We start from the raw sequence: 17,763 nt of genomic DNA on the forward strand, positions 1-17,763 counted from the left end.
AAAAAAAAAGACATTTATTTTAAAAGGTAGGAGAAACAGAACAAGTAATATGGTCCTTTACATTCCACACCCTCTACCCACCCTCAGTGTAAAGCAGCATGTTGTCCAGCCTGGACTTGTAGAGTTTTCAGCCAGGATGAGTGAGAGGGTTTCATCAATGATTCCCTGACTTTAGCTCTGGTTAAGGACTGTGCAGGAGTGTGCCAGCACACTGATGCAAGAGCAGTGAATCCCCTTTACAAGACAGATCTTCTTGACCTTGTCTCAGCTTCTGTTCAAGTGCTCCTGCACTCAACAAAAATGACACTTCAGTTTTGCTTTTTACTGCCCAAGCTCAACTTCCCTTGGCTCCCAGAGCAGCAGAGACACAGGACCAAGAGCATATTGAAAGAGGTAGGTAATCAGATATTTGTGACAGAACAGGATGTTGGGAGATACCCAGTTTGTGACCATCCATAGTGCTAGGTGGAGTCTCCAGCAACACTGGAGTACTAACACACAGCCTGTCAGGCACTGTGGGTCTGTGCAGAGTGTGACTGTTCCCATCCTCTCCCCTCTGCCAGGATCAGACTGGTCCAGATACTGCAGGCACAGTACTGCTCAGTGCTGAGGAAGGTGAACTTCTGCATCAGCCCTGTCTGAAAGCACAGGGCCAGCTGAGGGCAGCAAAGAAAAGTAGAAAAAAAAAAAAAGGAAAAAGGCTGCAGTATCTCTGGATGAGTTCATTGTCAGGCAAGGCCCAACAGCACTGGAAGAAGACAGGTCTGAGCCACTTGGACCTGGAAGACAATCAAGAAACACAACTCACTGGAGGATACAAAAGGATTCCATTTAAGTATCCCAGTACAACAAGCCTGCAGGTATGTATGCAGATCCCCACATTCTATCTTTCTTCTGTCTGATCTTTGACACAGAGAGCATCCCCATGATACCTCAAGGAGTGGGACACAGAGAAACAAAGCAAAGCCAAACGCTTCAGGAAGTATTGAAGAGTTCCTATCTTTCTCAGCTATGAAGACAAACACAAGACAGGCCCCAGCTAAAAAGCTTTGCTCCAGCATGACTTCCAGCATGGGAGCAGAACCACGCAGGAAACTTAGCAATCTTCCAAACACTTGGAAGCACTGCAGTGGGTCAGCAGGCAAAAGCATGGTGTTCTGATCCCTCTCCATGCTCAGCTGACACAGACCAAGATCCTTCCAGAGCTGCACTACAGCACCACTACAGCTCCCACCTGCCTTCAGCAGCTGAGTAGGTTAGGAGACCTGCACGTCCACCAGATACTTCAGATAAGGCAGAATCATTCAAAAGGCCACTTCTGGCCCCTGCCAGACCTTCGTCACCCACCCACTGTATCACAATCTCAGTCACTAGCTGTGTTTCCACTGCTGAGACTTTGCTGAAAAGTCCTCTTTACAGCAAAAAAGTTGCTGCTTTTTCCCCTGTTTTGAGCCTCGCCTTCAGCTCTCTACCTCTCTTCAGCTCGCAGCCTCTGCCACCCTGCAGGCTCCCCACCACCACTGCCCCTCCACCCCAGGAAGCTACTGCAGCTGACCAGGTGTGCATTCTGGTAGCCCTCCTCCTTCCAGCCCCAGCGCTCCCACAAACGGTGAGCTCCCTCCAGCAGCCTGCCCACTGTACTGCAAGCATGGTGTGCATCACAGCTGCTGGGAACCCAAACTTAGGCAGCTTTTCCTTGGTCTCTGTGTAGTCCTGGGATGGAAGCTGGCCGCTGCTCTCTGTTTTTCCTGCTCTATGTAGCTTGTGGCCAAGAGATCCTACAGATGTAACATGAAGGGGAGAGTTCCTTTGCTCCTTCACATCCCAGGAAACTGCTGTTTTCCTTCCTGTACACTACCTCCTCTTACCGTGTCACCCAGGCTGTACATCCTCAGTGCAGTGAGCTCCTCTCTTTAGACTTGCTCATGGGAGTGGAAGTGAACTGTGGCGAGAAGTAGAGAAACAGCATTGGCAGGGGAGCACAGGCTGGCAAGGAATATTCCAAGGAACACAGTCTTGATCCCAAGACCACCAAATAAAACCTATGACACAGAAGCTAAGAAACCAAGTGCTAGCTGTGGAACACTCGTGCCTCCTGCCTCTGGGCAGGGAAATTCCATGTGTCCTAGAGGGGCTGTGGATTAGCAGAAGATATGCCTCAGCTCACCTGCTGGATTTCCTGCATTGCCAGGCGTATGGAAGAGCGGAGGCGAAGGAAGGCTCGTTGGCTGCTCTCTCCAGAGCCAGGCTTTCTGCTACTCTTGTCTTGGGTCTCCTGGTTTTGGAAATTCTTGGTCCTCCTGAACCACTGCAGAGCAGATGTGCCACTGGAAGCTATAGAGGGGCAGGACTGCTTCTCTGGATGGGTCTCCCCCTTGTCTGCTGGTGAACTTAGTGTGAGACTCTCCAGATCTTTGTAATTCAAGCTCTCACTACTTTTCTGGAGAAAGGAGGAGTGGATTCAGCAGTGGTTTGCAGACCCTTCACACACACTGAACAGCACAATCAAGACAAACACCCAGCTGTGTCCACTGCTGACATTCAGGGGGCAGCAGGCTGTCATCATTTGCCAGTGCCTCTCCACCACCTCAGGACTCCCTAGCTAACAGCATTTCCTAGTGCATGCAGAAGCAGCCAAGCTGCTTGGCCAAAATGGAACACCCCTCAACAGGAACATATAAGAGATGCTGCTGCAGTGTCTCTAACCACTCACTCAAGGCCCATGCCCCATCCTCTTTTCCCACTGAAGACCCTTAATATTCACCTGCCCACAGGGGACAGTCAGTATTTCCATAAAGGGCTGGATGCCCATGCTCTGGTGATACCGCACCAGCTCGGTGAGCGAGGCGTGAGCCCGGTCCTCCCCCAGGATGACGTAGCGTGCGTTGGGCTGCACCTGGATCATGTAGTGTCTGCAGCGCCCTTCACCCCTGGGGAGAGGGATGGACAGAAAGAGTCAGGACATGGGGCCTCAGTGTGTCAGAACCTGGTTCCTGCTTCCGCCACCTGTGGTCTCCAGAAGCCAGCTGTGATCAGGATCCTCAGTGACAAGTACCACACAGCTGCAGGAGACATGCACTAACATGTGCCCATCGGTGCTGCAGTCTCCTTCCAGCCTGGTTTGCCCTCTCAGCCACAGAGTACACCTTAGCAGGACCTTTACCCTTGGAGACACAGCACCCCACCCACAAACAGGTCTATTTTTTCAGTAAGAGACAGATTCTGCAGTATCCCATCTGCTACTACAAACTCTCTAAGGCACCCACTACAGGAGAGGTTGAACATGATCCTCACTGGACTCCTCTGCAGGAGTAAGCTCCTCCATAGCTGGTAATCTCCTCCAGTCAAGCAATTTTATAGTGTCACAGGATTCAAGAATTCTATGACTGTAGAAATCCAGGATCACAGAATTTCACGCAGTGCTCAATTTCACAGAATCACTTAGGATAGAAAAACCTTAAAGATTCTCAAGTTCAACACAGCACTACCAAGTTCACTATTAAACCATGTTCCTAAGTGCCACATCTACACATTTTTTAAATACCTCCAGGGATGGTGACTATACCAGTGCCCTGGGCAGCCTGTTCCTGTGCTTGACATCCCTTTCTGTGAAGACATTCCTCCTGACATTCAGCCTGAACCTACCCTGTCACAGCTTGAGGCTGTGTCTTCTTGTCCTGTCACCAGCTGCCTGGAAGAAAAGGCAGAGCCCCACCTAGCTACAGGCTCCTGCCAGGAGTTGTAGAGAGCAGTAATGTCTCCCCTGAGCCTCCTCTGCCCATTACTTACCGGTATGTCAAGATGTAGCCTGGTCGGCTCTGGCTGATCCGAACAAGGAAGCAACCCAAAGGCTTGTCAATCAGTAAGTTTTCAGCTTCCCTAGAATCCAGAAAGAGTTTTTCAGCAGAAAGCCAGCAGCTGCCTTGCCACACTGCTGGGAGTTGCATCCTATCTCATGTGCTACCTACCCCAGCAGCATCCCAGGGCGCCCAGCATCTGCCCCATGTGTTCCTAGCTACAGGTCTCCTGACTCAGGCTTGGTGGTGCAGGAGACACTAAGAAGTTGAGGAAGCACCATACTCTCAGCCAAAGCCTCTCCAAGCAGGGCTGCTCCAAACCTGCTCCAGCAGTCTGATTGTGCAATAGCAACAGCTGTCTTCCAGCACCAAGCATATCACAAAGCATCACTCATATAAGGAATCTGTGCATGTGTGCACCTCCTATGGTCCAGGGATGAAGAAGTCAGGATGCTGTGAGGTACTGGGTAAGCCCAGCACCTTGGAAAAACACCAACTTGGATTATACCACTCTGGCTTTCTAAACTTCCTACTGGAAGGAGGTCTTCCCCTTCTATGCCCAACAGACAAAGCTCTGCCTTGTTCTTCTCATGTGCCTTTCTCCAAGCTAAAGGTGATTGCCAATCACCAGTGCAATCTGGGATTGCTCTGGCTGCTCCATTTCACAAATCTGAGCTTACACTGCTGTGTGAAAATTTAAGTCTCTGCTTAAGCACCACTGTCTTTGGGAATGATCTGCCACTTCCTTCATTGTGCAGTGCTCATGGCTAGTCTGTACTTGAATTTAGACTGTTTTGTCTTCCAGACACTAATTCCTCTCCTACATTCTTTCATCTGGGACAAAAGCATTATTACAGGTAAGGGCCTCAATAATTATCTTAAAAAAAAATGAAAAAGAAATGCAGCTACCAGGGAGCTGTGAGCTACTGTAGTGTCCTTTACAAAGCTAATATGCTGTGTAATGTTTCTGAGTAAATGTTCACACTGACAGCCTGAAAAAATCCAAGAACATAGATCTAATAAGACTGAAGGAGAATTGCAATTTCAACAGAAAAAAAAGTTAGAAACTGGAGCAAGATGATAAGGGTGTTGAGATGGCAGCAACATTGACAAAGGAATCCCACCAATTACAGGATATTGGCAGCTAACAAGTGTGGAGCACCAATTTGCACATAGGTGAGACGATATTGTCATCCTGTCTGATTATTGGCACTTCTCTGATTATGCCAATGATTGACTCAGAAAGTAGTGCTTGACTCAGCCAAGAGAGTTAAGTGTGAGGCAGGCCGGGTAGAAAACAAGCATTTACACAAAATCTTGCAAACAGCTCCATAAGAAAGCAGGACTTAGTGGGTATCTCTCTGAGACTCAGTCACCTATACTGCACCCTCCTTAGACAAACAGAGGTACCAACAAAAACCCTTCCTTCCTTTTCCTGTATCAGAGGGCTTTGGTGGAGTTTTGCTATTGAGTACTCACTAAAGCCCCTCTTAATACTTTTTAAAATAAAAGTAAGCTGAATTCTATATTCTCCTGCTATAAATTGGGGTCTTCTCCTGACCTATACTGAAATATGAAAAACAGTCATAATGTATCAACCCAAAAGTTCATCTTTATGTCTCTGCAAATGGTCCAGAACAGGGGAAGTGCATGTGTGTATTTCCTCTCTGATTACTTTACAAGCTCCCCATCCCTACACAGGATCTGTATTTAGGGACACAATGGACATATGCACTATGAGTTTCCATTGTCTTTCCATGGACCTTCATAAAGTTTCAGCATTTACATCCTCTGACAGGGACTCCCAAGCTTTTCCCTAAGGGTTTGATGCCCACAGATGAAAATGGAAAAAGTTATGCTGGTTACTCCTATTCCCATTCCACTTCCTTTCCTGGCCAATCCAACCTACAGAGTCCCAAGGATACATTGCTGTTTCCCTGTGGTCACTGTGTTGAGACCTCACCTCCGACTGATCATCCCATGCAGCCAGCTTGGAAAGGCCCCATCATCCTGCATGACCTTCTGGGCCTGTGTCTCTGTGAACCAGCGCAGAGTTGCTCCTCTCTTGAGTTTCCTCACTTTTGCTTCTTCGCCAGTCTGTTCCTCAGTTCCCAGAACAGGAGGAGGCACAGAAGGGTTTAAGAAGTTATCAAAAGGAGTGGACTGAAAACAAGGAGAGAGGGAAAGTCAGCACAAAAGCAAAGTCAAAGGCAGGGGACATTTGAAGAAGCCACTTCAGCAGGTGACCCCATTCCTGAGTCCCTTCGGGAAAGATCAGTCACCAACTACTAGAAGCTGCTTTCAGTTCCTCAAAGGTCCTAGCCATGCTTTTTATCTAACCACAGAAGGACAGGACTCACACTTCTCATAACAAGAATGACAGCATTCTCTCGGGACTGCATGCAGAAGAACATGTGCATGCAGAGGGTGGACTGAGCAAGGAACCAGAACACCTGGCTAAGGGCCCCCCAGCAGAGCCAGTATTGCTACCTCTGTTAGTTTGCTGCGTGGCCGTGGCACTGGTGGCTGCTGTGACTGATCAGAAGGAAGAGGATTAGAAGGAGGGTGCCTCTTTCGTGGCATGGGGACTGGAAGCGAGTTTCTTTCTGCAACAAGAAGAAATAGGTAGCTGAACTCTAGCATCCAAGTCCATGAGATCTATTCCCCACAGGCCTAGGACTGGGATAGGCTCTGCTGCATGGATTATGTGGTAAAACCACAGTGTGGCCCTCCTTCCAGCACAGCCAGGCAAATGATTTTTATTATGCTGCTTCTACTCCCCACAGACAATACCACACTTCCAAGAGCAGAAACATCATCAGCTCCCTGCCCACCATACTGATGGAATTCCCATCCTAGGGCAGGCCATGATGACCTGGAGCTTACAGCACTTCAAGGTGATCATCACACCAGTGGACAGGCACTGGGTCAGTGTGAGTGAGAACAACTCACCCTGGGCCTCTGCTGCCAGTGGCAGCTGGTGGATTCTTTCTCTCTCTGCCTCCTCCTGTAGCTGCTGTGCTTCAGCTTTCAGCTCAGCCAACAGTTTTCGAAAACTCTTCTTGCATCTGAATCCCCTAAAAACTGTTCAGAAAAAAGCTGTGATTAGGAAAAAATGCTGTTCATGCCTTTGCAATTCTCTTGAAGAAGAACACTGGGTGATAGTTCTTCATCCAGTACAAAGCCCTCAACACCTGAATTGTGTTAAAAAAGAGCAATGGAAACTCTACTGTGAGCAGGCAGCCAAAACCCTGTGAGAACTGTTTCTACTCTCTAAGCTGCCAGATCACAGATTTATAGAAATCAAATTACAGATCTAAGCTCTCATCTCTAATGCCAGGGCACTGAACACCTAAAAAGAAATCTTCACAGAAGGGCCTGTTAACATCTATCTCTCTGTCCTTCTAGACACCATGAAGGAGACAGGATTTCCTTGATGCCAGCCCACAGGAAAACTTTTCCCATCACAGGGCTCACCCAGGAGCATTACAGACATTGTGTGATCCCACCTACTCTACCAGTTATTAAAACACATGAAATGAAAGCTGCACCCTCTCATTTCCCACTACCCACACATCTTCCCCATAGATTGTGTACAGTTGTGCACAGCTTGTGACAGTCTGATGTTTGTCACACTGTATGGTGCACAGCTGGAAGTTGCTCACATACTCCAGCAGTGCAACAACCCATACAGAAGAGAAGTGCTACAGAGGGGAGCTAAACAGGGTGACAGCAGCCTCCTCCTCCTCCTCCTCCACCTGGCCACACAGTCCTCATGTAGCCTGTGCTAAGGGAAGTACCAATCTGCCCACAGACACTCTGAAGAGGCAGGCTGCTAGAGCAGATACTACATGGAAAGGAAAGAAAAAAACCAAACCAGACCAAATCTCACCCCCTTTTGCCTGTCTCTGAAAGCAGCAATGAGATCTGCTTTACTCACTTCTCCCTTCTTAGTTCAACACAACTCACAAACAATCCTTACTCCAGAGGACAGCGAGCCAGACCTCAGGACACGGCCAAATCATGTGCATGCCCTGCTCAGCCCAGCCCTTCTGCATACATTTTCCCTTTCCAAGGCTGACACTGAGGGCTCTCCCTGATTCAGGATGAGCACTGAGAATAAGGGCATTTGCAATAAGCACTTTGACTTTGACCTTGACACAGAGATGGCACCTGCCCTACCCTTCTGTCCTCTGCAAACGTGGAGAAGGGACTGCAGAAAAGGTTTTTCTTCCCGTGGTTTGAGATCAGTTCCTGACCCAGTGCTCACCTTTCTGTATGATAACTGCTGCTCTTTCCAGTTGCTCCAAATACTTTGCCAGCTGTTCCTGATGCCAATATTTAAAGAAAAGTCGAGACTTTCTGCAAAGTTGGAGGACAAAGATGCAGTGAAAAACACTGTCTAAACTTTTATCCATCATCCTTTGAAGACCCCATTCCTACAACCACAGAATTCTCCCTGAAGAGAACCAGGTGACAGCTTACACATGCAAAATCTTAGGCTTCCCATTCCCAACAGCAGTGATCCACACCTACCCACAAATCCAGCCTTTCAGTTTTGTACTTTGCAGTATTTCCAAGCAGCTGAAAGAGATGAAAAAAGTGAAATAAATAATTTTCCACCCAAAGCCAACACTGATATTTTTAGTTGCATGAAGGGGCATAAAGTGCCTCAGCAATTCCCAATAGTCAGTAAACTGGCTGTCAGTCTGTAATGCACCTTGAGGTACAGCTACAGTCACATTTGGGAAGAACATCCGCAAAGGGGTTCCCAGAGGCAGATTTACTTCAACTCCCTGGGAGGCAATTCTGTACAGCCTATTTTATTCTTGGAAGTGTTTTTCCTTATTCTGTTTCCAAGCCCTTTGGAGAATACAAGTTGCAAGGTCAGCACAGCAACACTTCTGGGAGAAAGTCTGTTTTCCAATTCCAGTTTCATTTTGCAGACTCCAGTAATAAAATTTGGGTCACTCGTAAAGATTTCTTGACACTTTGAACTGAAAGCAGCTCTAGCTGCAACACACAGAGAGCTTCCTCTCTCTCCTGCTAATCCAGGCTGTGAAATCATAGTGGCACTTTTTGTTAATATCTCACACAGGAAAGCAGAAGTGTTTTTCCTTCTATCTTGGCCAACTTCCACAGTGCTACAATCCATATCCACAGGATTTTCTTTTTGAAATGCATCCCATGATTTTTATGTCTCCAAACACACCACACCACCTGTTTACAATAATCTCTCCTCCATCTATAAGATTCTCTTGTGACCTCAGTCAGGTTTGAAATTCTTACTATTCAGAAGCATCAGGAAGTTCAAGGAAGCACTGTGAAGGCAGGAAGAGCTGCTGCCAGGAGAGAATTGTTCCAGGAGATCATTCAAACTCTTTCCTTAAATGACTAAAAAAAACCCCTCAGCTGGCTTCTTTACATGTTTCATTCTGACTATCAATCACAGTTGACACTGGCAGGAAGGAGAGGCTGAAAAAGTGGAGAAGAGGAGGTGGGGAACTGCTGCCCTAAATGTAGGAAGGAAAACACTGGCAGGGTAAAATCCTGTTCCTCTGCAGAGCTGGAAGGATGTTTACGTGTGTAACAGTTAGGTTCTAAAAGACCTGATAGTATATTTTGCCTGTACAGAGACAAAATTCTTGGTTTAGAAGCATCTTCTCTAGCCTGGGAGACATTCAGTGCTGGCTGCTTGTTCAGCACTGTCTGTATCTTCTTCTCCCATGTGGCCATCAGGAAAAAGCCTGGAGAGGGCCCTGATAACAGTACTTGAGTGCCTGCTATGCTGAGTTCAGTGGACAGCCTTGACCACTATTGTCACTCCCAAATTAAATACATAGGCTAGTTTTCATTTCACAGTACAACAACACTTTACAGCAATTGAATTTAATTGCTACATAACAACTCAAGAAAGATTTAATTCATCATGGTACCAAATGCTCTTTAAACATTAAATGTCCTTGCCTGGGATCTGTGTTCCCATTACCACAAAATCCCATCCTCTTTTTTCTGTCCCTTTTACTCAGTTTCCTATGCTACTCAGAGTAAAAGCCTATGAAAAACAAACCAGACTGCATACAACAAAGTCAGTGTTCCTACCTTTCTTTTGTGAGGGGAGCACCAGGTTTGACTAGAAGAATTCCGTATCTGTGGAAAACAAACCAATACAAACACATAAAAGCTACGTCCTTGATGGGTTGTGCTGATCCCTATCACCCTGACAGCAAACAACAAATCACTATCTTTCCCACTCAGCCTCCCACAGCAAATCACTCCATAACCTCAGACTATATGAACTTTGAAGAGACTCTTTCACTCACTGCCCATATCTGGTTATCAGGGTAATTTCCCAAATAATATCTAACAGGAAATATTCAGAGGTTTTAAAAGACCTTTCAGCAAATTCCTCAAAGGAGGGTCTCCAGGAGAAACCATCTCTTCGGATACGGATTGTCTCCAGCAGCCCATTGTACCGGAGCTGAAGCAGCACCACAAAGAGGATCAGAGAAACAAAGAGAAAAGGTCATCATGACATTGATTTTGCTCCTTTGCAGGCAGAAAATTACTTCATTCAGCCCTAACCTTCTCCAGTTCAAAATTAAAAAGTTTTTTTCTGAAAATGTTTCCTTGGTTAAGAACTCAATTTACCGCATCCTGTAACTCTGATGATTAACTACTCTGAGTTAGAAGTTGCAAACCATAAAAACCAATGACTGAAATAACTTCACCTTCCAGCCATGGGTACTGCCTTTGCTTCTTTCGCTTAGAGGATAGCTTCATATTTCCAAATCTGGACACAGATGTACTCTGAGGCATGGATGAACTTCCTCTTAATCCTATCCTTTCTTATATATATTAAAGAGGATGCTGAGCTTTCTGAACTCTTCCAATCATTTTCAGTATTCTTGAGGCATCTATACCTCAGACCTGACAGAATATCCAACTACAATCATATCAGTGCATTTCATATCCTATCAAAGCAATCCCATCTTGGTTTCTATTCAGAGTTGCCCTGGCTGATGGGTGAGAACAGTCCTATCCAGGGGGAAATACAAAGATGAATCCTAGCTCCTGACAAGCAGATCTCATTGCATTCATGAAGAAGAAATGAGAGAGATCTAAGATTGCAAAATCTGGACCTAGCAGTCTGTGTCACAGAAACAACCAAGTATTCAGAATCTTTATACATATATAAAGATGTGGACACTCTTTCTCTTGCAAGGGGAGATTCAACAGTCATGTTTCAGAGCCTTTTGGTGGAATCTGACCTTCCACTGAGATGTGGCAGAAATCCCTGTAAAGGACACCGCTTTTGCTCACCTGCAGCAGCACCACCTGGTTGTCCAGGACACCTGGCTCCTTCTGGTTGTTGGGCTTTATGCAGCGCACAAAGTGTGGGTTGGCAGAGTACATCCTCTCCATGAGCACCATCAGGGAATGCTGGCAAGGGCAGAGGAAGATCAACAGTCCATCGAGCCAAAGCTCTGCCACGTGCAATATCCTGCAGCAAGAACTGTTTTCTCACCCCACAGCAACTTCCTGGGTTCTGGCAACAACTAGGCCAGCAATCAGGAAAACCCCTCTCTACATAATGTCTGCTTTAACCATGCTTAGCACTCTGGAAGCAGTGCAGTGGTAATTTTATCACTGCTTTCATCTCACAGGGCACCTCAGGGCAGCAGTACCATACCCGGAATTGAGCTCCAGCAGACTGTTTCCGTGTGCTGTTGAACTTGTCATCTACTCCTGGTATGACCTGAAACCAGATCAAAACAAAGGATCAGTCCGGAAAGAAGTGCTTGATTGACAGCCAAAGAGCACTGCTGGAAAGCAGAAGGCAAAAATCGAGGGAGAATGGATGTAATGGGAGGAAAGACAAGTTAAACATGTAAATAGGAGAAGCAAGCACGAAACATGGTAAAAAACGAAGAAGAAACTGTTAAAAGCTCTTTGCTGTCTGCTCTTATTTTAAACCAACTTCTACCTGTCCTTTTTCAGACAATTTCTGAAATAATAATTATCAGGTAATATTTATCAATTGTGATGTGGACCTGAAGGGCAATACCTTGGCTTTCACATGAGGCATCAGGGTCCCTGTTCTGGAGACCGTGGCTGGAAGAAAAGAGACAATTAGTTAATTTTATAGCTTTGCAATCCGCTAGGGCTAAACATTCAAACCTCACTTCTGCACAAACCGTCTTACAAATACTGTGCCACAGGGTGCTAGGTTTCACCATGTAGAACTACTGTATGAAGCATACAAGGCAGGCATTACTAATTTCTGCCACTGAGAAGACATGACAATCAGGTTATTAAATAAACCTAAATGACTTTCAATAGAATTATCATCAATGGGTATCTAACAGTGCAAAAAAAAAAAAGGCACAGGCAGCAAAAGGGGTAGCTCTCTGCAGTACTCAGGAGGTTATTCAAAGTCAGATAGCTTATAACTAATTCAGTGACAGGATAAGAAAATCAAGGAGTTTAATTTACTAAAGGATCTAGTAAGAGTCTTGTGTACCCTTGATGCAATGGCTTCATGTAAATCATAAAATCACAGAATGAGGTTAGCAGTGTCTTCTGGAGGTCATCTGGACCAAACCCTTTGTTCAGCACCTAAAACCATTGCCCAGACTGGACAACCAACCTGAGAACAGGTTATATCTGATGTTTATGAAGTTTCAAAGTTTATGAACTTTGAAAGAGTTGGGACTAGACTAAGTAGCTTCAGTAACAGTGCAATAATGGTAATGAAGAAAGATAGTCCTAAACAGTAGCTGAAAAACACAGCGGAGAAGAGAAATGAAATTCATCTTCAAATTCATCAGCTTCTTGTAAATCCCAGAAAGTGGCATGGACTGAATGGGAACAAAAAATTACAAAATTTCTATATCAGAAGCACTGTGTTCAGCCAGCCAATTTCCAAGGAAATATCCACCTGGCCTTTCTTGAAATTTTTAATTTAATTAGAAACCTTGGAGAATCTGAAGGCTTATTGATAACTGGAAAAGGGGAGTGTAGTGGTAGCAGAAAAATAATGCGTGGCCTGAGAGTTTTTTTTAACAGGCTGTGAAACTCCATTTTCAGAATCTATGATCTTGACCAGCTTCATTTCTAGACAAGAATAGAGTGTGTAGAAAGAACCAGTGGAGACAGTCCTCCACTGGCCTTGGAGAAGATGGAAAGGCATCTGAGTGGCAGCTAATTCCCTTGCTTTCCAAGGCAGGGAATAAACATGTTGGTCTGACAACTCTGTACATGCCAGCAGCACTACTCCAGGCTGCAGCATTCCCAGAGTCACCCTGGCGCTGCCAGATGTGAAACACGTGAGCCTCATGCCCACACTTAACTCTCGCCAAGATGGGCCCTGGCTCATGATGGATAAGCAGAGGGACTTGCCTGTGAACAGCACACTGAGCAAGGGGGTGACACTGTTGATGAAGAGCCCACGGACGTTGGCTGGCACGGTGTCTCTGTTCTTCTCTAGAAAGCCCCTGGCAGCATATTGTACCTGGGGAAAGGGCAGCAGGTCACTAAGGACAGCAGTGCTCACAGGCTGGCTGTAAAAGCCACTTCCACAGCCTGCTGGGGGCTGACCATGTGTTAAACTGACTCTACTCTGGCTTGCATTAATTCTTTAAACACACCTGCACCCCATTTAGATGCCAGCCCTAAGGAACACAACCATGCGCATACCAGATGCATCAGAACCACGGGAGTGCAGCGTTAACACAGAGACATCCACTTTTTACATATTACATGTTAATTTTTGTAATAATGAATCCACAAATAATAATTTAGTCAACAATGCTGAGATTAGATTATTAAACTGCAAGTTACAATGACCTGAATTGTCATATCTTCTCCTGTTCCAAAAATTATTTCCAATCAGTTCAACTTAATGTGGACCAATGCTTTCAATACTGGTGGCAGTAAAGTTACATGCAATAATGCTAAATCTCAAGCTGCTTAGATACCAGTGAATGTGTAAATAACTGCCTCCACCTTCAAAACATTAATTACCCAGCTGTTTACACAGTGTTCCCAGGTGTTTGCAAAAAAATAGTCACTGCTATTGGAACCCAACAGGTAAAGAAAAAGCCTTTAGCCTGTCCTTTGGTGCTGCACAGTGGACTATAATTTATAAAGTACTGCTTTAGGACTAGAGCCCTAATAGAATGGTGATTAGAAGAATAGCAGATTCTTCTAATGCTCTACCCTTCTGAGAGGTAGCCCCACTTTCCTCAGGGGTCTTGTCTTTCTGTAACTTTGTCATAAATCCCAGAGAATTCTAGGAGGCAATCCATTGGAATACATCACTTCTGTTAATGTCATCCTCAGACCATGCATTCCTTAACATCAAAGCTTTATTTATCAGGCAACACTCCCACCCCCTCCAACATAAACATTCAGCATTCCTCCTGCAAACAGTACATACTTTCCCAGCATAGTGAATGATGCTGAAGCTCAAAACATGGCCTCGGGATGGCTGGAAGTGTAAATTCCCCTTAAAGCTGCTGTTTAGTTTATCCACAAATGTCTTATCAGTTGCCTGCAAGAGAGCAGATATCATAAGCTGCAACAGAGGCCTGGTGAGGACACACAGATTCAAAACAAGGTCTTGGAAGTATCCTTAGGTGTGCAATAGTCTTCTGCTGTATCTCCTTTCTGACTCATCTCGGGGATGACAATGCCACTAGACTGCCTCTGATCTGGATGTCTTGTCTCATAAATCACACATGGGAACATCTCTGTTCAGCCTGCACTCCAACCCAAGAGCTTTCTTTGTAGCCCAGATATTAATTGATGTATTAGCCCCCAGACTATTTTCTCTGCCTCCTCTCTCATGCGTACCTGAGGGAATGCACTCTGCTCATCCAGAAGAGACAGCAGCCCAAGTGGCTTGGCCAAGAGCAGATTCTGCAGGAAAGAAGATGCATGGCACATATGTAAAGCAGTGCAGGACATCCCCTCTCACCCTCACTAGCCTTTGCAGAGGTTCCTCCCAGGTGCATCTCCTCCACATGGTAGGAAGAGCAAGACCTTTCTCTTGGCTGGACAGAGCAATTATATTCTGTCAGTCCTCTCACTCACCAGAATAGGTTCATTATTGTTGAATGTGATGGTCTCCCAAGGCAGCCCTTCTTCCTTATATGCAGCCTGCTCCAGCTGGAAAATGTGCTGAAATAAAGAAAAAAGCAGTTGAAGCACACAGCACACTTGGCTGGACAAACCCTGAACATCTTCATTCTTGCCCTGAAAAAGATGAGGTGTGGCACTCTCAGCCACAGCATGAGAGGTCCAAGATGTAGCTGTTGTTCTCCATGGTTCTCTGTAACCCTGGCACTCACTGGTACTGGTGCATAAAGCAGAACACTTCTCAGATTGTAAATGTCCCTATCATTATGACTTTGATTACTGCTTGATCCTTCTACCTCTTCCTTTCCTGTCCCAGTGGCTCCCCTACCCCAGCAGGGAAGGTTGCTGCTCTCTGTCTTGATTCACTATTCACTACTTCTGTCCTTCCAGGCAATAGATATGCTTTTCCACAAGCTCTCCTGCATGTGCCAGGTAGAGCAGTGTTCTGCTTTCTCTATAGGACAAGGTAAGATCACCCCCAGCAGACTTACATGGTTGAAGAAATGCTGCAGCTGCTCATTGGCCAAGTTTATGCAAAGCTGTTCAAAACGATTCACTGCAAAGTTTTCAAACCCAAAAATATCCAAGATCCCTAAAAAAAGGGAAGAAGAGCACACTATGGAGCCTGCAGGCCATCCCTCCAGATTACTGTGTACACCAACACAATTAAATCTCTTATCATACAGGTCTTTTTGTACACGGAAAATGCATGCAGGAGAGACAGCAGTGGCAGCTCTTCCACAGCTTGGAGAGTTAGTTAAAAGAAGACCCACTCCAGCCTGGCTTCTCTGCTAATCCAGAGTGCCCCAGAATTACAGCCTCACAGTTGCTTCAGATCAACTGACTGCTCAGAGCTGAACAAAACCCTATAGACTTCACGCTGCTCACTCATCTCCACCAGGATCACTGTTTTGATAATGCATCCTGGCAGGCAAGCTCTGTGAAACCTCATGTTGTGCCTTGTCCTTCATCGTAGCTGAGGGATGCACATTTGACAACAAAACAGGAGCAAGGCAGGCAGAACTCACCTATCTCCCTCAGCTCCACCTCAGGATCCACGTTCTCAGCCAGCAGCTCGTTGATCTTGCAAACAATCCAGCCAAACACTCGGCCATAGGCCACCTTTGCAATGGAGTCCCGAGCATCTGCACAGAGGGGACAACAGCAGCTCACTGACAGGCTTCGCAGGAGAGTGGAGGACATGGCACACAAGCTGGCTCAATGCATTCACCTCTAGTAACAATGTCTATATGAAGCCACTTTAAAGACCAGATAAACACTGGATTGTCCCCATCCTTTGCAAGTGGGAGCTTGTTGCTCTGACTTTTTAAAAGTGTTCAGTTTTGTTTTATAGTTATTTTGAAAGTTTTAAAGTTCTCATAAAACTTCTTTAGCCTTCTGATAATGTTTACATAATTCCATTGGAGTTCTCACACATTGTTCATGCAAATAATGATTGTTTTGCATTCTTCTTTGTGGGAGGAGAGAATTGTTGGTTTGACCAGTGTGGTTGGAGAGGTGGCAATTTCATCCTCCAATCCACTGTCACTTTTGGAATTCTATATATTGTGAGGTCAGAAATAAAATTGGCTCTTTTTCTCTCTTTAACTCACCAAGCTTCTGTGTACTCATTTCATGTCCAATAGTGACAGGAGCTGTAAAAACAGCTCTTTATTTTAAAAATCTTCACAATCTTTCTACAAGATCAGCCATGCCATACCAGGACATTTTTGAGTCATGCCACCTTTTAGAACATCCAGAGACTTGCTTTCCCTTCTGAAGATACACTAAGTAAGGATCCCCTCACTGCTATAACAAGGGAGAAGCTCCAAATTTTACTTGAAAAACTGGATGGTTCTCTTCCTCCTAGCCCATAGCTGCTAAGATGTTGTAGACAAGAAAAGCACACAATTGATGGAAAGCTTGTTGATATTTTAAGAAGGAGACCAAATTAACATGACTTATGATTACAGATGTATATTTTGTTGTCTAGAGAAATTTGTAAAACAGAACTAGCTAATCCCATTTAATTTTCTCCTTTCATTTATTTGAAGCAATAACTTATCTTTTTAATTATCTTTTAAAGGACTGTAATTTAAATGAACCTTTTGGTACAGATTATTTTTTATTATTTTCTTGTTTTAAGAAAGGGAAAGTAACACCTTGTGCTTGCTATCTTACTCTTTTCACTCCATTCCTACACTGTGAAATCGTTGTTGTTGTGATTGTTTCTCCATCTACTACCTAGAGCTCTGCACACTGTCAGCACTCTGCAGCAGGAGCCTTCCCCTCTTTTGCACAAATACCCAGTTTCTTTCTGGGCTGGACTGAGGCAGAAAGCAAAGCTAATTCCTTGGTTTCTCATTTAATCTCTGCAGTCTCCTGGAGACCAAACAAAAGCAGCATTCATGGCCCTCCATGTCAGTAAGCGACTACACAGATAAACACTGACATACTTCTCTCTGTGTGAGAGGAATGAAGGGGCACAGAAGGACGTCTTTGTTCCCAACAAGCTGCACATGTGTGGGATACCCTTCCATCAAAGCCCAGTCTTTCTAGCCAGCACATCTGCAATTCATTGTGTTTCCTACCTTCTGCCTGCTGCTGGGTGTGAAAACGCTGGATCTGCTCGCCTCGGGTCACTGATGTTGTACAAATCAGGCATTTTAACAGCTCATCTTCCTGGACTCCAAACTGACCCTGGGAAACAGGAAAGAGATGAGCGCAGTCAGTTATACACCCTTGCTCTGCTTGTGGGGATTGTGTCTGGCTGTGTGTAATGGGGTCATGATTCAGGCTCAGGCCTTTGAGCCCACTGTAAGGC

The 17,763-nt window shown here is 45.4% G+C and overlaps 1 protein-coding gene across 4 annotated transcripts in view; it reads right to left on the bottom strand.

Annotated features, from left to right (window-relative positions):
• The window catches only part of LOC110484169 (myosin-IIIb), a 26,335-nt gene continuing 8,572 nt past the window's right edge, over positions 1-17,763 (bottom strand). For 3 of the 4 annotated variants that reach the window (XM_021554629.3, XM_085566355.1, XM_085566356.1), the window contains 22 exons: positions 17,531-17,639; positions 15,968-16,084; positions 15,431-15,531; positions 14,895-14,981; positions 14,655-14,720; positions 14,239-14,352; positions 13,200-13,311; positions 11,866-11,912; positions 11,491-11,556; positions 11,121-11,240; positions 10,193-10,278; positions 9,900-9,947; positions 8,334-8,381; positions 8,068-8,159; positions 6,750-6,881; positions 6,288-6,403; positions 5,761-5,960; positions 3,790-3,879; positions 2,765-2,930; positions 2,168-2,440; positions 1,869-1,942; positions 1-779 (listed from right to left, as the gene is read on the bottom strand). In XM_021554629.3, coding sequence (XP_021410304.3) covers positions 1,892-1,942; positions 2,168-2,440; positions 2,765-2,930; positions 3,790-3,879; positions 5,761-5,960; positions 6,288-6,403; positions 6,750-6,881; positions 8,068-8,159; positions 8,334-8,381; positions 9,900-9,947; positions 10,193-10,278; positions 11,121-11,240; positions 11,491-11,556; positions 11,866-11,912; positions 13,200-13,311; positions 14,239-14,352; positions 14,655-14,720; positions 14,895-14,981; positions 15,431-15,531; positions 15,968-16,084; positions 17,531-17,639 — 2,241 coding nt within the window. In that variant the 3' untranslated portion in view covers positions 1-779; positions 1,869-1,891. Of the gene's footprint in view, positions 780-1,868; positions 1,943-2,167; positions 2,441-2,764; positions 2,931-3,492; positions 3,692-3,789; positions 3,880-5,760; positions 5,961-6,287; positions 6,404-6,749; positions 6,882-8,067; positions 8,160-8,333; positions 8,382-9,899; positions 9,948-10,192; positions 10,279-11,120; positions 11,241-11,490; positions 11,557-11,865; positions 11,913-13,199; positions 13,312-14,238; positions 14,353-14,654; positions 14,721-14,894; positions 14,982-15,430; positions 15,532-15,967; positions 16,085-17,530; positions 17,640-17,763 lie in introns of those variants that run through there. The other variant, XM_085566357.1, reaches the window with a different exon arrangement.

Source organism: Lonchura striata, chromosome Z, assembly GCF_050655825.1.
Source record: "Lonchura striata isolate lonStrDom1 chromosome Z, ASM5065582v1, whole genome shotgun sequence".
In the NCBI taxonomy this organism is placed as follows: Eukaryota; Metazoa; Chordata; class Aves; order Passeriformes; family Estrildidae; genus Lonchura; species Lonchura striata.